Source organism: Corvus kubaryi, unplaced genomic scaffold (assembly GCF_017639235.1).
Source record: "Corvus kubaryi isolate FWS band 111438036 unplaced genomic scaffold, C.kubaryi_AGA036_p1.0 37398, whole genome shotgun sequence".
NCBI lineage: Eukaryota > Metazoa > Chordata > Aves > Passeriformes > Corvidae > Corvus > Corvus kubaryi.
This window is the reverse complement of record NW_024581137.1, coordinates 36891282-36910266: the sequence shown is the minus strand read 5'-3', so window position 1 is coordinate 36910266 and position 18985 is coordinate 36891282. Positions and strand designations below refer to the sequence as shown.

The 18985-nt window shown below is 36.2% G+C and overlaps 1 protein-coding gene across 3 annotated transcripts in view; it reads left to right on the top strand.

Moving 5' to 3' along the window:
* The window catches only part of ZNF804B (zinc finger protein 804B), a 234232-nt gene that overhangs the window by 192340 nt on the left and 22907 nt on the right, over positions 1–18985 (top strand). For all 3 annotated transcript variants that reach the window (XM_042043587.1, XM_042043586.1, XM_042043588.1), the window contains exon 2: positions 8077–8220. In XM_042043587.1, coding sequence (XP_041899521.1) covers positions 8077–8220 — 144 coding nt within the window. The remainder of the gene's footprint in view (positions 1–8076; positions 8221–18985) is intronic.

The window sequence follows — 18985 nt, the reverse complement described above, 5'->3', positions numbered from 1 at the left end:
AATTCAGTGAACCCTTTAGTAGGGCATATATTTAGAGCAGTTGCACCAATCACCATATCTACAGAGTAGCTGGAAATATATTGACATCCTCTATAATTTTTTATCTTTTTAATCTTACATATGAAGCTCTTAGAATTTGCTTTTAAACACCTAGACTATAACCCCAGCTGTAAGAATCATCCATTTCCAGTTATCCCAGAAATTGTTGCGTCCTCTACCACCAGTAATTTTGACAGTTCTGATGCCCTTTGTGTTCTCAGGCTGTCCTTGAGTCATATTTCTTCATCTTCTTAGGGCTGTTGCTCTAGATACCGAATTGCAAACATTTTTATTTTTTTTTCTTTAGTGGCAGTGCTTGTATTTTTAAATTGTTCTTTAATGACTTTATGCTTGGAAATTCTGTCAAAGCAATAAATCAAATGCTAATGCTAGTATTAATATAGGGCATAGATTAACAATGAGGCTCAGAGATAAAAATAAAGCAGCAACACAGTAATCGTTAAGCAGATTTAGTGTAATTTTTGATTTTGCTAAATCTTGATATTAAATTTAGTCAACCAAATTGCTTCATATATTCCCCCTCATAAATATATCATGCTTCATCTTAAAATGACACCTGCAACATCAATGTGAAAATTGTCCGTAAGTCTTTCCCATTGATGGTAAGCAACCTTATGGATTCCAGCCTAAATATACCGAAGACTTTACATACATCTTCTGGTCTTTATGACTGAGTATATTTCCTGGTCTATTTGGAAATTGTGTGTTTGCTGTATTCAATTTATTTTTTTTTTTTAATCTGCATCTCACTAATTGGTTAATACATGAAAGCAGATCCTTTATCACCTTCTTTTACAACTGGGAGTTGCCCTGACTCAGGTTCAGGACCTCACATCTGGCATTGTTTAACCTTATGAGGTTCACATGCATCCACTTGTGGAGCTTTTCCAGTTCTCTTTGGATGGCATCCCATCGCCCAGGCATTTCAACCACACCACTCAGCTTCTTGTCATCTGCAAACTTTCTGTAGGTGCACTTGATCCCACTATGCCACTGATGATGATATGGAACAGCACTGGTCCTAATATGGACCTGTGAGGACACTGCTCATCGCTGATCTCCATTTTATCCCTTGATTTTCTCAAATTGAACTTTCTTTCCATTTATGTTATTTCCATTCTATTTTTAATACCCTCTTTAAGCTGGCTGTTTATCCCAGAGCTCTTATTTCTGCACTGCATGCAATTCCAGGCAGTTTTTTCTCAGGTCAATAAATTATAGTTTGATAATTACTTTGTCGTAGTTTAACCCCTGTTTAAAACTAAACTACTATGAAGAAAATTAACTCTATCCCAGTGAAAACCAGCAAATACTTCTTTTAAATATATCCCTTTGCAATACAAAATGATCTAAACTCTCAAATTTGATTAATTATATATTTCTCTAAAAATTAAACTGAATACATACAATCTTGTATGTATCTTACTGTTAGGTACCCAATTACCTTTGCAGGTCAACTCTTGATCCCATTTATAGAAAATCCAATATAAGCAGCTGCCTCAGTTCCACCAGTTTCTGAAAATGAGGAGAAAAGTGTTGAATCACACTGGGATGTTTGAAAAATGTCCCCTTGCTTCAGTCTGCAACATCCACAACAAAGAGTTTTAGTGGTTATATTCTCCATTTATAATGTTGAAAATGTGTATAGAAAATCTCAAAATTCAATTATTTTATAAAGTTACCAGAAGCCACAATGTATCTTAGAAAATAAAAGATTTTCTGAAGAACTGCATAGATCTACTTGTGTTCCTTGAATTATTTTGTTCCATAAGGTTTGTTACAATCAGCAGTGATGATTTTGATTGTAAATTAGGAATTGGTTTACATGTCCTATTAGTTCCAGCAGGTTTGTACTCTGAGAGGCATGTAGGACCTGCTAAATCATTGCACTTCTCAGGATTCTAGTAGCAAATGGATGTGCATATAATTGAAAATGTTGCAGTAATCAGCTGAGTGTGAGAAATATGAAGATGTATTTATTTGCAGAAGTTAGGTGTTTCCTTCTGAGTCAGCTGAGAATGACAGCATTTACTGCCTTTGAAGGAAAAATCCTTCGCAATAGATAACTCTGTAATTCCTCACTGTAGTCCTCACAGTGGCAGAAACTATGCATAGAGTTTTCAAGCTGGAGAATGGCAGAACATATGTGAGATAAATGAAAATGTTCTGTACTGCCAGCTATTGCAGCTGAACAAATCACTTGCTTTTTATTCTATCTCCACAGTTAAACTTCCCTAGGAAAGTCTTTAGGTAAGATTACAGTCTTCTCCAGGGAAGAAAAATAAAGAGAGTTTTCAGGGAAAAGTTCATTAATTTCAACCAATCTGATGTTCAGTTACATATCCTAATATCAGGACATTTTTGTGGTACTCAAGTTTCACACTGCACACAAGTACTTTGATTACTTCCTGCTTTCTATCACCTGCCTGCTGAGTTTTAAGGGTCTTTTAAAATCTATCTCACTCTAGCTGCAGAAGAAAATATATAAGGACATAAAAATTATGTGCAGCTATCCCTAAAACCGGTGAACGAGGAAGATGTGGTAAACGAGCACTCAAAATGAAGGTTCTAAAATTGCTGTTTCTACACATCTACGCACAGGTCCTGACGACCCAGAGATGTTCTGCACCAATCCAGGCAATTCTATATATTTTCCTCAAAAATGTTATTTACAAGTGTTCACATTTATGATCCAATGAAAATATGAATTACAGACTGAGGTCTAGTTTGCCTAATTTGGCCATGTAACTTACTTTTAAACCTCTTATCCCTCTCTTCTGCTCAAAGATCTCTCAAGTACATCTATGCCTTTCCCAAATTGTGGGAAGCAAACTGTCTCAAAGGCTACATCTACACTTTGGTCTTCCCCAAAAAGCATATACACCCCAGGGCAAACTGTCCATATGTCCATACTTGCCCTAAGTCTCCTCAAGTCTGTCTGGTACTGTCAGGTGTAATTATTGTGTTTGTTTTGATTTCAGTCTGCGTGAAGAAGTGTAAAGGCTACATTAAACCGCTGTTGGGGTAGTTCTTTTGTGGCATGGTGCTGCATGTGCTTTTATGGCGTGCAAGTGTTGCTTTCTTTGGAAAAAGTCATTTGGGTTTTCATAAGACTCTGCAGGGAATGGAGAGATTGGTAGTGTCTCATCTTTGCTGCCTGTAGAGTGTGGTCCCTGCACTGAATGTTATTCTGGAACTGTAGTAATTTTTATCTCAAAGGAAAGTATGAAATGAAAAAGCCTGAGAATGAACTATCACACATGGAGTGGGAATGATAGAGGGCCAGATTCTAGAAGCCAAGTTATTTGCCAGTGTAGATGTACCAAATAGTATTTTACAGCTGACATTTCACCAATACTGAATCGAGTGGAAAAATTACCCTCAGCATCTTACTTATAACATTACTATTAACATGTCAGAATGCGATTTGCCTTGACTTTCATTGTTGAGTTTCATTTAATTTCTTTTCCACTCTAACTCTTGGACCTTTCTCCTTGCACTTGCATTTACTCAGCTATTCACAATCCCGTATTGACGAATGTGATTTCCCTGTCCAAAGTGCAGCACTTAACACACATCTTACTGAATTTTATCTTGCTGATTTAAGACCATATCTGAAGACTATTACATTAATTTTGAATCTTCATCCTGGTCCCTAAAGCATTTGTGTACCCTGTGCTGTTAATTAGTATCATTCATAGATTTCATACATAATCACAATTCATTTTGTTATCTAAATCACTAATGAAAATATGCTTAAAAGTCTTAGATGTAGACTGTAATCTGTAGCTAATTTATGTGCTTATATTTGTCCTACTTCTCCTTTAACTTGTAGTCTGAGAACCCCCAAGAAGCCCCACAGTATTTGCATAAGTATTTAATACCTGCATTCATATCTAATCTTCACAAAATTATATTTAAGTTACCAAACTTATGTCCCCAAAGAGGGAGCAGTCTGTCACTTACTGAGCTCTGCATTAACATAAGTTAGCTGTTCTGTCACTAAGTTTGCATTCCAGTTTAGAAACAGGTAATCAAAAGTGGGCTAATGGTGCTGTATTTTTCTCGTGTTCTATTACAAGCACCCTGCATTGGCTCTACTATCTTTATAGAAATCTATGGGTTTGTAGAAAATTGTGTCTGAAAGTTTTATTGTATCAAGTGACCTACTTTTCACCTTAGTCCATTTGAACATAGCAGATATATTTACTATTGGTTACTGAGACAAGAAATGTGGTATTGTTTTGTCTAGATCAGCATCCTTTAATGGCCATGCAGTCTATTAAATATCTATTACAGACTCTGGATTTAATAAATGATTTCTAATTGACTATATGTCAGTGGCAACATTCAAGAAGACTCAGTTACATGGGATTTTTCATTGATTTTCCCTATATTAGAAAATGAAATGTCAGCTACCATTAATTGCATTTTCACAATAAGAAGCATACTGCAAAAGTAGCTGCTAAGTGAAAGCACTTCTAGCCTAACATACAATAGAAGTTTTTTTAAAAAATTAATCCAATATATAAACAATTATTACAGTTATGTGCCTCTGTGGGTCAAATTGATGACAATCTATACATATACAATCTATAATACAGAACCATTTTGCAGGCTTCTAGAAAAAAAATGCATTCAGATACATATTCTGCACTTGTTTATCCTTGTACACCACACTGTCTGCATCCAGCACCACAGAAGTTGGTTAACCCACAGTTTCCAGGAGTTCTTACCTACAAGGATGGCATCACCCCTGACATCAGCTTACACCACTGCTGTCCATGACTCAAAGACAGAACTGCTAACTTTTATTGTCTTATACATGTGTCTACCCAGGCTATGTGTACTGAGGAGGGTGTGATCCAGAATAAAGTTTATGAGACTGTGACACTTATATTCATTACCATGGATGATCCACAGTTCAACATGTGTTGGTGCATCTTTCCTGCTTGCATGTGTCCGCACTGGTGTAATCAGGCCTTCATGATCACGTATGTTTTCTACAGGTGTAATTCTATAGATTTTCTTTCATGCGATCGCATTTATCATGCCAGAATTGACCATCTATATAATCCTGGTGAGATGATATTAGAAGTCTGGATGTGAAAATTCATTTGACTATGCACCATTTGCAGTAGTGAAGGAAGTTCTTATGTCTTTGTAGAGAAAGAAAAATGCATGATCTTTCTAAAGTATGTGATGTGGCATTCAATTTCCCTGCATCTGATCGATAAGCAAGCAGGAAGTTACATCTTTTGCCAAGATAGACAAGCATAATTAAGCAATAAGGCAATGGAGGTAGTTGTGATTATCTTAGGATGCACCTGGGAGCTGCCTTGTTGCTATTTTAAAACATCTTTATGTGAAAGGAACTGTATTAATTTCTGCTGAGAAAGATGAAGTTGGCAGTTTGGAATGCTCATGAGCAGCAGTTTCAGTTGTGCTTTACAGACAGTAAGGTGGTGTGTTCACCCCAAACAATTAGACTTCTCCTTCAGCAGAAGCAAAGATGGAGCAGGTTGTAAACATTTAATTGACAGTTCAGACCAAGGGGAAAAAAAAAAAAGAAGCACAACCCCTCCCCCAAAACAATTATGCTTTGGCTGGCTTCCAGTGAGTGTGAAACTTACATTTTTACCAGTTTAGAATAAAAATATGTTGCCTCCAACACTTGACTTTCAGGGAAGACATCTCTGCATAATTAATACTATTGCATCCACATTCTAATTTATGCATTTTAATTATATCAAAGGCCTGGTGAATAATTAATGCTAGCAAAACAATGGGTCTGAAGCATAAGCTGAAAAGTATCACTTTTTAATGGGCTCAGTAAATTTAAATAACTAATGAAAGCTATTTAACTATTTGATTGTGAGAATATTTCTCCTGATACAATCAAGTATTAACTACCATAACTGAGCAGTCTCTCAACTGGAGAAATCTTAGCTCAGGCTAGTTGTTTTCTGAGTGTACTACAGTTCATTGACCCACCTGAGCTATATGCTTGCAGGAAAGACATTTATTTGGATGTTTCCCCTCTGGGAGGGACTGGCATGTCATTTGTATCATCTATAAGATGTAAAATCAAAATTCCAGGCACAGCGTTCCCCTTTGACTTACTGTCTTCAAGTAGGTCAGTTCATGCAAGTTTCATGGGGAGATTTAGAACTGAATCTAAAGAAATACAATATAGAATTTATTATCTTTGAGTTCAGCAATCTAAGAATTAAGGATGTAGGCCAGGTTAGTAATTTAGAGCCTTGCAGTGGTCAGAGAGAGGTAGAAACTCTGGAGAATTTAATCTCATCCTAAAATGGGGTTTTGAAATAGATGGGATTAATAACCATTTGGCAGTGTCTAGCATTTTTCTGTTTCTTACAGAGGAAGCTGTCTTACCCATACACCTAACTTCTAGACAACAAATTTAGATGAAGTTAATTTCACTAGCAAAGGCAGCCTCTAAAACTATGGCGCAAAAAAGGCCTACTCACACCAATCTGAGGGTGCAAAGACCAAGGCAAAGCAGACGGGCTCACAGCACAGAGCTGTGCAAAGTTCAGCGTGTCACACTGACACGTGCCAAGCATCCGGTTGCTTGGCCAAGTCTCAGACTTGAACTGTGTCACTCATTAAGAAAGTCCTCCCCCTTTGAGGGGCTCAAAATATATGTTCATGTTGATTTGCCATACCCAAACACTCGCCTCCACCCTGCTCTGGTCCCTGGAGCAGTGCTGGGCAGTGTGATGTGCTAGGAGCAGGCTGTCCCAGATGTGCAGTGTGTCCTAGCTTTGGTGTACTCTGAGTTTGTCACGCAAAGAGTGGTGAAAGCATGTGGACAGCAGACAACACTGACTGCACAGCATGGGAAGCCTGGCAGCAGAAAGTACTCATTTCTTTAGGAGAGTAAAACGATACAGCAAATGATGAATTACTGCAATCCCTGGCAATATATTACATACACTCAAGAAATATCAGCTTGTCAATATGAATATAAAATGAATAGCTTCTACCAACTTTTTTGTTCTTGTTTTCCACATCAGAAGTTTGCACTTCAATGCAAAATGTTTAAGGAAGTGCCATAATAATAACAATATAATGAAGGACTTTTAAAAGAAATAAGATTGACAAAGGCTGCTGCCAATTTTGCATATGAGGCCCTTTATTTAAGTGCATTAATTTGAGCTCAAAAAATTTTGGGTCCTATGTTTGAAGTTTTCTTTTTTTACCTAATATTGTATATTGAAATGAAAGTATTTGATTCTCCATAGCAATCACTTGTGTCACGGGGGAGATATGGAGGGTGACTATGCAGGAACTAATTGTGTTTTCCCTGTTCTCAGCTGTGTTTGCATGAGCCTAGATATGAGCTAGTGCTCTCCTCAGTGGTTGTGGCCTGTGTCAGGCGGGCAAGAGCTACTTTCAGTTTGGGGAGGTGGGTTGATGTGTCCCCTCATGCAGATGTTGGGAAGGACAGGGAGGAATGGCAAAGGCTCCTGCAGAGCTCTCTGCTCCAGGGAAATCTCAGCCAGCCATAGCAATCTGCTGCCTGGCCCCACTGAATATTTCATAGAAGGTAGAAAGTAGAACACAAAAAAAAATCTGCCATAGTATCAGATTAAACCAGTTTATTTCTTGTGAGCAATAGTACCTGAAAGAGCGGACAGGTGTTGGGGCAATCTAGGGCTGGTGTGAGAGTTAACACTGGGAATTTACTTATTCTTCACTGCTCGGCTTCCCTGCCCAGGAGCTAGGCAGTATCCTGATGCTCTTCCTCTGCACCCCATTCCTCTCTACTTTTCTTGCTGCAGAACCTACAATGAGTAGTAAGAACAATTCCTCAAGAAACTATTCTCTTATTAAATCCAGTTTAAGACCAAAACCTCATTAGCATGTTTGGGATGGAGTCTGGTGTTTTAGCTGTCCAGTGCTTGTCCAGTGGATGATGAAAAGAGCTGCTGAAGCAGGAGTTCACGAGCTCAGGTGAAGTGTCTCCCTTTGCTTCTGCCTCTGCAGGACTATGCTGAGAAGGAGAAAGCTGCAGCCAAGGCCCTGGAGGATGTGAAGGCGAACTTCTACTGTGAACTGTGTGACAAGCAGTACCACAAACACCAGGAATTTGACAACCACATCAATTCTTATGACCATGCTCACAAGCAGGTAAACTTGACAAATGTCTTGCATGTTACAGTGGTCTCTCTTCTTTCCTCATTGATTGTGGGAGGTTTCTAAATTCACTTAAGTAGAAGACAATTAATCACTTGATGTTTTCAACTTTAACTTGCTCCTTTCCATTAAAGTAAAATGGAAAATATTCATCTTCATCACAATTTCTTTTAAGCTACTCTGACTGAAAGACCTCCATCTGTAGTTTTAGATACATGCTTAATACCAATGTCCACACTAAATTTGGTATATTTAAATGTGGAATTACTTAAAAACCACGGGTGGGGGAAAGACCACTTCCTCAAATAACCATGTCCCTCTTCTGGATGCAGAAGGCATATGACCATGCTGTTTGAAGCTGGTTGTGCTGTTTCAAGGGCAGAAAAGAGTTTGTCTATTTTTTTTTTAAAGCATCTGTTTCTGGAGTTAAAATCTATGTTTCATAATGTTTCTCAGGGTGAAATACATTTTGCCTTGCATGCAGAACATGATATAAAATAATCCCTAATGAGATGTTGGATTCCTGGAAAAAGATAATAAATACTAATTTTTATCACTGTTTTTGCATCAGTTTTATCACATGTGTGCGTGGTAGGTATACCCTATCCATATGTGCCTATTAACCTTATTTCCTGCATCCTAATTTTCCTCCAATTTTAGCAAAATCCATATTTCAGTTGGCAATATGGAAGGAAAATGCAATTAATTCATAGAAACACTTTAGAATTTAAAGAAAATGGTTTGTGAAGTTCAGGAATGAACATTTCTGAACCTCTGAAGTGACAGATCATACCTGCTGACCTGACATGCTAAGCACGTGTAACTAGATTCTACAGACATATTTTTTCTCCTGTATTTCTGCTACTGCTCGCATTTAAGCTCTCATGTATTGCGTGCATCCAAGTTGCCAGGGAATTTGTGTCCTCTGTGTGATCACACTTGTGGGTTCATGGGGGTCAGGAGATGTGAAATCATTAGAAGTTGCAGGTATTTCTGATAGAGGATTAGAAATAATAATGTTGAATAAAATGAGCAATGCTAAAGGCAAAAGTCCTCACTCTCCCTGAAAGCAATCTTATTGTCTTCTGCAATATCACAGAGGATGTAAATCACCCTGGAATTTTTTTGTGTGCATCTATCACAGCACTTCATTAAAAAGCTGCCTAAGGTCTGCCCACTCATCATGCTGAACCATCCTGCTGAATTCAAGCACCCCAGTCAGTTACCCATGAGTAATAATGGGACTCTTTTGTCCCATCGCTCCCAAAACAGAGTTATGTATTTATGTATTAAATCAAAAGCAATTTCTCTCATCACCATTCCATTAATTAATCCATAAAAAATTCATAATAATACGAAACAAATGCTTTTCCAGATACTAAACATGTGACTCTAATCCCTATAAATCCCCATTTGCTGCACAAAGGAATTTTTCATCCTTCAGCTGTTTTTTTAAGTCATCAGAAGTGCATCTGAACTCAAATTGAGCCATTTCTGCTCTTTTCTCTTCACACCCTGCAAAAAGCAGTTTATGCTAAATCAAACAGCCTACTTCATGCACCAGCTATGATTGGGTTGTTGGGCAGGGTAGGTTTTGGCAGGTCTGTTATAAAAGGGCTTGTTTAAGCAATAAAACTCTTCTTAATTTTCAGATAAATTTCCTCCTTTAAAAGCTGCCAGACATCGTGCTGGAAACTAAGAGTCTGCACAGAAATGCACGACACATACAGAATATCAAGTGGCAGTGCAAGCTCACCTCATCCTGCCCTTTCAGATGTAGTTCAGAAGCTCAGTTAGTGCAGGATTAGCTAGCTACCTTCCTGATGTGACAGGGTAATTCAGTCTCTTCTCCCATCTCACTTCTTACCTGGTCAGCCAAATCTGGGAACAGCATTAGTTTGCTTCTAGGAACAGTGTGGATGTACCCTTTTCTCTGACTTTTATAGTGAGTCACAGAAAAGCCTCTATTCTTCATGCTTTTTTCAGAGTAATCTTAAAAAAAAAAAAAAAAAAAAAAAAAAATATATATATATATAATTTATGGTTTTCTCTGGGTTTAGTTCGCTCAGTTTCAAAATGTTTATTCTGGGAGGGACATTAGCCACCACAAGAGCTTCTTCCTCTGAAGATAGGTTTTCTGTTTCCCAGCAGTAATTTGAGGGTAGCTTTAGTAATCAGCATGGATATGTTCTAAATATCATTCTTCTAATGGAGAGTAAATTAAAATAAGACACTCTTTGCATCTCAGTAACAATACAGTGTAGTCCTCCCATGTGATTTCCCACTTAAATGCTACTACTTCACAATTTGTATTATAGTGGCAATGATGTTTAGAGAAGATAGAAAGGCAGAAACAAGGATATTGCACTGAGTACTTAATCATAAGTCTTTTGTTTGTCTTCCAGAGGAAGCAGATTTTATTCAGAGAATTATGGCTTTAATCTCCAAATATTGTGGTTTCATAAAATTAATTTTGTGATCCATTTTCTTATAGATGATTTCAACCAGTTGTTATAGCAGGAAGTGCTGAGTCCTGGACCTAGAAGTTGGCATACCAGCCACTGCCCTCCCTGTCCTCAGAGGCTGCAAAATGTTATGATGACAGTCTGGTCTTGTTTGCATAACTGGTCTTTCTGTTGTCTTTCTGTGTTAGATTACTCTAAAGCAGTATACTCAGACAGAGTATACTGCTTCTCTCTCTCTCTCTCTCTGCTTGCTACATGCCTTAATACTTATAAAATATGATGTATGTGTACATATATATGCATAAAATTTTGACAGACCATCAAAGATCAATGCCTACATCTTCATTATATCCTAACACTGTAATGACCCTGGAGAGTTCCAATATTATTTATCTATTTTTGAGTAACATTGTCTGACTATTAAGCAATTTTTATTCCTTTGGTTGTCTTGTCAGCATTACTTTCAACATATTTCCTGACACACTACAAGAATTTTTCACTGATATTACCTGCTATTGGAAATTAATTTGTTTTAGTGCAGGGCTGGATAAATTGAACACAGAAAATGTATCTGATTACAAGTTTGCACTCCCACCCAGATTTACCTGAGCTATCTGTTGTTAAGCCTGATACTCAACAAGGCTGGGGCAGGAGTGTGAGTAAACTTCCTGGAGAAACTTTCATCACCATACAGCCCTGTGCATACATGTCTCATTGGCCCACCACATATCAGCTAACCCACTTGAAATCACAGCTTTTTTCTTTGTGTTTTTTTCTATGACTTTATAAAGTCTGGGGCAGCAGTCACAGGGAGTAGCCCATTTGATAAATCTGCAGTTTCTCTCCTCAAGCATCAAGGTGAATGATGCTTGCTCTCGCTTGCTCACGGTATTCTCTGCAGCAGAAGTTAACTGAATCAGAACGGGGTACCTTGGCTCTGCTGAAGCTACCTGAACACTGAAAAGCACAAAGGTCCTGGTGTGAATAAATTCAGAAATGATCAGGATACAGATAACCAAGACAGGCTGCTATCTGAAAATGTAATATATGTGGAAGTAGGCTAAGCTGAAAATAACATATAAGAGTAGTTCTTTTAACCCATGTTGTGTGCATCTTTAAAATGAAGCCAAACTTGAACAGAGATGTCTATTTAATTGACATTATTAAATGGAATATTTTAATAACTCCAGGTCATGCACAGTGTTCATCCATTCAGTTAACATCAAAGTAGTTGGAGCTTTCAGTATTTTGTATAAATAATCCTTAGCAATCAGCAAGGCTTTTAGATGTCAGCAAATGAGAAAATCACAAATCTGTTCCATGTACTGCAATATAATAATTGTGATGATAATAATAATAATAGAAATAAGCAGCAAAGGAAAACAAGACTGTATTGCCATCTTGGGGTTTCTGATGACAAAGCAAGTCTCTAGTTTTGTTGTCAGAATTTAACAATACAGTTATATGCATCACATTCTCTCATAAGACAAAAAAAACCACAAACAAACAAAAACCTATAAAAAGCACCCCAGAACATAAATTTTAGTGTCTTTGAAGTAGGCAGTACTAAGTAAGCAAACAGAACTTTCATTCTACTCTATTTTACATGCACATACCTGTATTTCAGTATTTATATCCATGCATACTAGCATTTGGTTATATTTTTGGCATGAGAGTCTGATTTAGTGTGTACAGCTGTTGCCACTTACTGTTAAGCCTTTATGGTGCTTGTGGATTTAAGCTCTAATTCAGGCAGAGATTTAGCTCCTGTTAAACATCAAAGCTAGAAAATATGCTTACATTTTAGCTAGCATTGCTGCTACCACCCAGAAAATGCACTGATAAGTTAACTCAGAGAAAGCTCCAGGAATAAGTGTAAATGCTGAGATCTTGTTAGTTCATCTTGAGGGTGTTTTTTCCAGCATCTCCATGTTTATTGGAGGGAAAAGTAAGTCACGTCTTTTGGCTCTAAAGTAAATCTCTATTATTCAAACAATTTTCATTTGGAGGAAAGAAAACTAGTTTGGCAATATCTGAGGAATTTCACCTTAGGATCTGGGAAATTAGGCAAACATACTAAGAAATCTTCTTATGGACAAAGTAACGTGTATTTAGCTGTAAGAACACACTAATCACAGACAGGACTACACCAGCATGAAGGCTCACTACTGTGTGTGCTTGTGTAGTCTCTGCTTTTTCCCTTTGAAAATTAGGTGGACCCCCTATTCCCCTGGCACTCCCATGTGGACAGGGCTGAGGTCCTTCCCTGTGGCCCCTGCTCCTGTACCTGTGCATCAGATATTGGCCTTTAAAAAGCTGGTCCTTTCAAAGCAGGACACTGGCCCTGCTTTTGTAGGGCCAAGTTTTGCACATGGGGTCTGTACCCTGTGGCCTCCTCAGGAAACAACCTGAAAGGTAAAAGACCTCATAATTTCTTGCTCTCAGTTAGCAAGGGTTGCCGTCTGCAGTCACCAGCATTCTACTCCTGTAACTCACAAAAATCACCTTGGTTTGATGGTTGTCAAGAAATAAATGCATACTTGTAAGAAAACTTTGACGTTTCTCACATCCCTAGTAAGATTAAAGAAAAGGAGTCAAGCAAGAGAAGCAGTAACATGATATTAGATTCCCTCAAACAGCTGGTTTATAAGTGGCTTGAAATGATACAGGAATTTTGTATATGTGGTAGTTACTGCCCTCTTTAACTACCAATGGATTGCTACGCTCAGAAGCAACTATCAAATGCATGAATTGTTATATGTGTGCAATTTAGAGGGTTTAAAACTAGGCCCAGTCCTGAAAACAATTTTGAACTTTCTAAGAGGTATGCCTATAAGCAGCTTCCCAAAAATAAATTAAAATATTTGAATGCATAAAATGAAGGATACTCATATGTTTATTTTCTTTATATTTCCATCTCCAGAATATTTACCATAAATATCTTTAGTCAGATTGGATGCTTTTGACACATACATCAGAATATTGATATTATGATTCAACATAGTCAACAGTTTCACAGATTTTTTTCCACAAAGTATTCTTTAATTTCAGTGAAATGCCTGCTTATTTCTAACTTTAGACAAATTTATTACCAGTTTATATTTAACTATCTCCAGCATACAATTATTTAGAATTATCACCTCTTCCCATATTAAATTTGTGAGACATTTCTGCTTCTTTGCAACATTTTTTTTCTTTTGTATTTGGGGGTATTGATGCTGAGGAATTCTCAACTGTTATTTTATTTATTCATTATTCTACAATACATATAACAATTCAATTTTCTCTGCTCTATTCTTTTAAGCACATCTTTCTCTTCCCTTGGAAACAATATACTCTTTACATTTCTAATCTACTCTAGTTTCTTCTTATACGAACACCAAAGCTAAAAGCAAAGAATTCATTTCTATAGACTACCCTATCATTTCGGTGTATTTTTGCCTTAAAGACACACTGTTCTCTTGCTCATTGTGAAACCAGTGATTTTCTTGTTGCTGCTTATGCCTATGGCATTTATTACATTCTCTTATTTCTGTTATATCTTAACACTTTCTTAGCTGTTCATCATACATTGATTTTTTAGTGCACGTTCTTGTTCATACTTCCAAAAATTAGTTCCACTCTGACTGTAGCTGTTCCTGAAGAGCAAGTTTTTGATAATTTCTTGCTGAATAGTTACGCTTTTTGCACACTGCCTTTTCCATAATTAAAAGTTTTTCTCACTCTTTCAGGATTTGTTCATGTGAATGAACTTGAACTTCTTTCATTCATCATTTTGGTTTCTAAATTAGTTTTGATTACAAACTATATTACCCCGTGGTACTGGATTGTTAGATACAGAACTGATTATGATGCTTATAATTGAATAATTATATACAAACACTTTGTATTTTAAGAACAAACTTTCTATTGCTCTTATTTATTGGGCTGAAATTTTCTTTATGGATCACAAGCCTTAGTAAATGACAGTAAAAATACATAATATTTGCAAAGTCAAGAATAAAGAAGTGAGAAGGCTTCAGAATCAATACTGGTGGGACACCCCAATCTGATACTTTTATGTATCTGCCCTCTAATGATCTTTAATCTGAGGTTGCATGTTATTTTCACTGAGGAAAAATCCCTGACTCAGTACTGAAGATGGATTGTACTTTAGAATTTAAACAGTTTTGTGCAAGGGATGAAGCTGCTGTGTGCAAAAGAACGGATGATGTGAAATGAGGGGGAAACAGAAGAAGAAGTGGGTTTGGGAAGCAATTATGGAAATAGGTGTGGACAGAAACTGCAAGAACAGAAAGGTATGCAAGTATCACTCAGAAATTAGAAGACAAGGGAGAAGAAGGAGTTACAAGACAAAGGACCAGGAGAACTTATCCATAAATGTGGAGAAATACCAGAATAAAACACAGTAGGAAACTTAATGTCAGCCACTTACAGCCACCCATGTCTAAGTTATTGCATTTAGAGCTGAGGAATTGAGTGAATAGGCCACATTTCACAACTCTAATTCTGTTAAAGAGAGGGCCATAGATATTGTATTGGCAAACAGTTTTGTATTGAAAATAATACAAAGGATTTACACAACATAAAAAAATGGCTGGAATCTGGAAAAAAGCAAATAATTGAATGTATAATGCTGTTTTCACATACATTTTCATCTTTTACTACTGCTAGATAATATAAGACCAAAATTTTCTTGTCCTGAATGTTTCTTTCTGTTATTTAGACATAAAGAAATCCTGCCTTTCAAAAAACATGTTTGCATCACAGCTGCTGTGCTTCAGAGCACCTGCAATCCAGCAGTTTTGAAATGCTGAAGTGGCAGTTCAGGGGAATGGACAATCAGGTTGTGTCACATCACAGAAACTAATGTAAGTAAGGGTAACATAAAGCAAAATAGGATGACATCAGCATTTAAACAAAGGAATAGTGTACAACATATGCCCATAGCAGGACACAAACAACATGATAATTCTGTGGCTTCACTGTACTAAGAACATTTATTTTGCCAGTTTGAATTTTTTTTAAAGTGAATGCTTGCTTTATAATATCATGCAATATTTTCTTAAATGTTATGAGAGGAGGCTTGTATTTATAGGTCTGCTACACAGAGATGCTTCAGCTGCACACCAGAACAAGTGCATGTACCACAGTAGCTCTGCAGCAGCAGAAGCAGCATTACCAAATACCACTGAGCACACTCCAGTGATTAGGAGCGACTAGAGGCAACACATTCCAAAGAAATGTCACCAGAAACAATTTTTTATTTTAAACTTACCAGTCTGTGCAGATCAGTGAACTTTATAAAGAGCTGTTAAGCCTGCTGCCCTGCCAGTGCTTTGCTGCTTTCTTATTACTCAGTGATAAAGTAAATAAATTGGCAGCATTCATCCTTTTTTAAATTGCATGTTACTTAGAATAATGAGATTCCTTTCATCATTAGCCCTTTTAAAAAAAAAAAAAAATCTTGCAAATAATGCAGAGCTTCTTTTGAATTTAACGTCTTGATAAGCTAAATTGTTAAATGCTAGATGCTATGGAATTACATTTGGTGTTCTTTAGAATGAATGCTAATTAACATGTAAATTAGCAATTTAACCCTCTTTAAATTGGGAAAAAACCCATGGGACATCTAATTTCGTAGTTGTTAATGATGGTCCAATGACTGTAGAATATTTCTTAAGCATTTCATTATATAAGGAATTACAAAACTGTACTATCAGATTTTGGCATTTAAGACATAGCAATAACCAGAATGTCAGTTAGAGGAAGTGCTTTTCATTAATGCCTGTGTCATTGTTCTTTCTGTTCTTCTCAGATGGTACACTTTTTAATTACTAAAGTTTTAAAAGTTATTTTCCTAGCAGGAGGAATGGTTGATGCAGTGTAATGGATGGTTTATTAAAATAAGCAAGGAATTGTAAGGATTACAAAAACAAAACCAAAACAAAACCAAAAAGATTATGCCAAACCACAAAAAAAAATGAAATTCCACCTCAAAATATCAATTTAGGTTTTAATTTTGTATAATAATTCTTCACTCAGAGAATGAAGAAATACATTCTTCTTCAATTCTATTTAGACAAAAGGTGCAGTTAATCGGGTGGAAACTCAACATCTCTGGTTCAAATAATTTCCCATTGCTTCAAACTTTGCTTCTGTTTAAAATATAGACAAAGAAGAAGATCCCAAACTAAATTAATTGAAACATTCTGTTACAACTGTTTAACATGGCAATGATAACTGAAACAAAAAAAAAAAATTGAAACAAAAGATTTTCTGAAACATTTCTTTCAAATTAAAAAAATGGGTTTGAGACAGTCATACTTCTTTTTCCTAGTGCATAAAAGCCTTATCAAAATCAACATATTCCTTTTTGGTTCTGAGTTCTGAAATGCTAATACATGCAGAACATACAATATTACTTAATTAAATGAGATAGGCATGTAGAACCTAAATATTTATGTTTAGATTATTATTCCCTATTAACCTTTAGGGCAGCCAGGCTGGAGTTGTGCCTGTGTTTCTTAATAAATAAGATAAATTATATTGGGTGCTGTTGTCCTTTTTAACATCTCTGTATTCAGAGCTCTTTTTCATTTTTTAAATACCAGATATTAGGACAGAAGAAGCAGAATAAACAGCATATTTTCTACCTGCTCCTCTGCAAAATGTTACCAGTCGTGCAAAACTGTCTGTTCATGATGAACTAGCAAGAACTGGGCAAGACTGAATGCAGACATACATTCTATTTCCTGTGCCAGCTTCAGGAGACTGGCAAACATTACATAATATTGAGTATAGGCCACTTACTTTGCATGGTTGGTTGGGGGTTTTGTGTTAAATCAGTAGATTTGTCATTTTAAGATCAGGCTCTACAGTATCTACAAACAGTGAGGTGAGGGGGGCAAAGTGATATGATTGGCTTTAATGACTGTGTCTTCACAAGTACTTGAACTCATATTTGTGGAATGACTTTTAGAATAAGGTATTATTCAGACAGATTAAGGAACCTTTTCCACAGGATATGACACATCTGTACTTATCTTCCTGAGGCAGTCCTGTGCCATAATCAGTTTTTTGGGAATATAGCAATTAGCTGTGCTAGCAAAATATTAAATGTTCACAGAAAAAATTACATTTCTCTTGGTTTCTGCATAAGTTTTGAACTTGCTCATAACTTTCCCTCACCTGAAAAAAGGATAATTCTTTTAATTCCATTGACATCCACAAAGTATATCTCGCACTATAAACATCTGTCTAGAATCTGCATCTATTATAGTTCTGTTCATTTTTAAATGTTTGCACCTTCCAAGCAGTAATTAATATGCAAGAATGTATCTGCACAATTGATTCCTGTGGAGCTTTAAGTCATGCTAATCAGCTATGTTTGTATTCAAGGAACCTTACAATGTGTCTTGTACATCTTTAAGGGGCATTCCTAGCGGAAACAAATATTTAAAAGCAAAACAGAAACATATCTGTGCATCACCAAGACAGCAATAAAAATGGTGAGATGAGTCATTTATTATCCTTGCTTAGTTAAATGCATTAATTAACATCTTTTAATAGATCTCTAAGGGAAAAAGAAAGGAGGTAACCCAGATGGATTATCATTTCACATTTTTTACAATTTTATAATAATTAGACTTCATCAGAAGCCATTAAAAATACAAGGGCTCTTTAATCTTCTCAGATTAGATTTCAAGGGAATAGAGAAATGTAGGTGACATGCATGTGAATACCAAACAAACATACCAATGCAGGTGATGGGACAGTAAAAAACCACATATTTCTTGAAAAAAAAACCAAACCAAAACCAAACCAAAATGAAAAACCCTAAATACTAATTTTTCAGGAAATGTTTTTAGAGTGGAATGATTACTCAGGAATGTGAGAAGATCAAAACTATATTTACTACAGAAATTTGACATCATTTAGTTTCAATCAATTTGAAATGGTTCATAAAGATTGACACACTTTGCTTCAGCAGTGTTACTTTAGAAAAATACATTTCAAAATTTCTTGTAAGGCATGTAATAATACTTTCATAGTATTAATTATAACATAACCCCAACTTTTTTTTTTTTTTTTGCATTCTTGAGATACAGGAATTATAAAAATTGCAATTTTAATGCATTATGTTGCATTGCTACTTAGATGTGTTAACATCAAGCCACTTGATACTTTTAATTTTGAAATAAATTTTCCAAATTTTATTCTCCCACTAAGACTAAAAAATAAAGAAATCCCAGATATCAAAGTTTTCGGCACAGGAGAAATTCTAGTCTTTT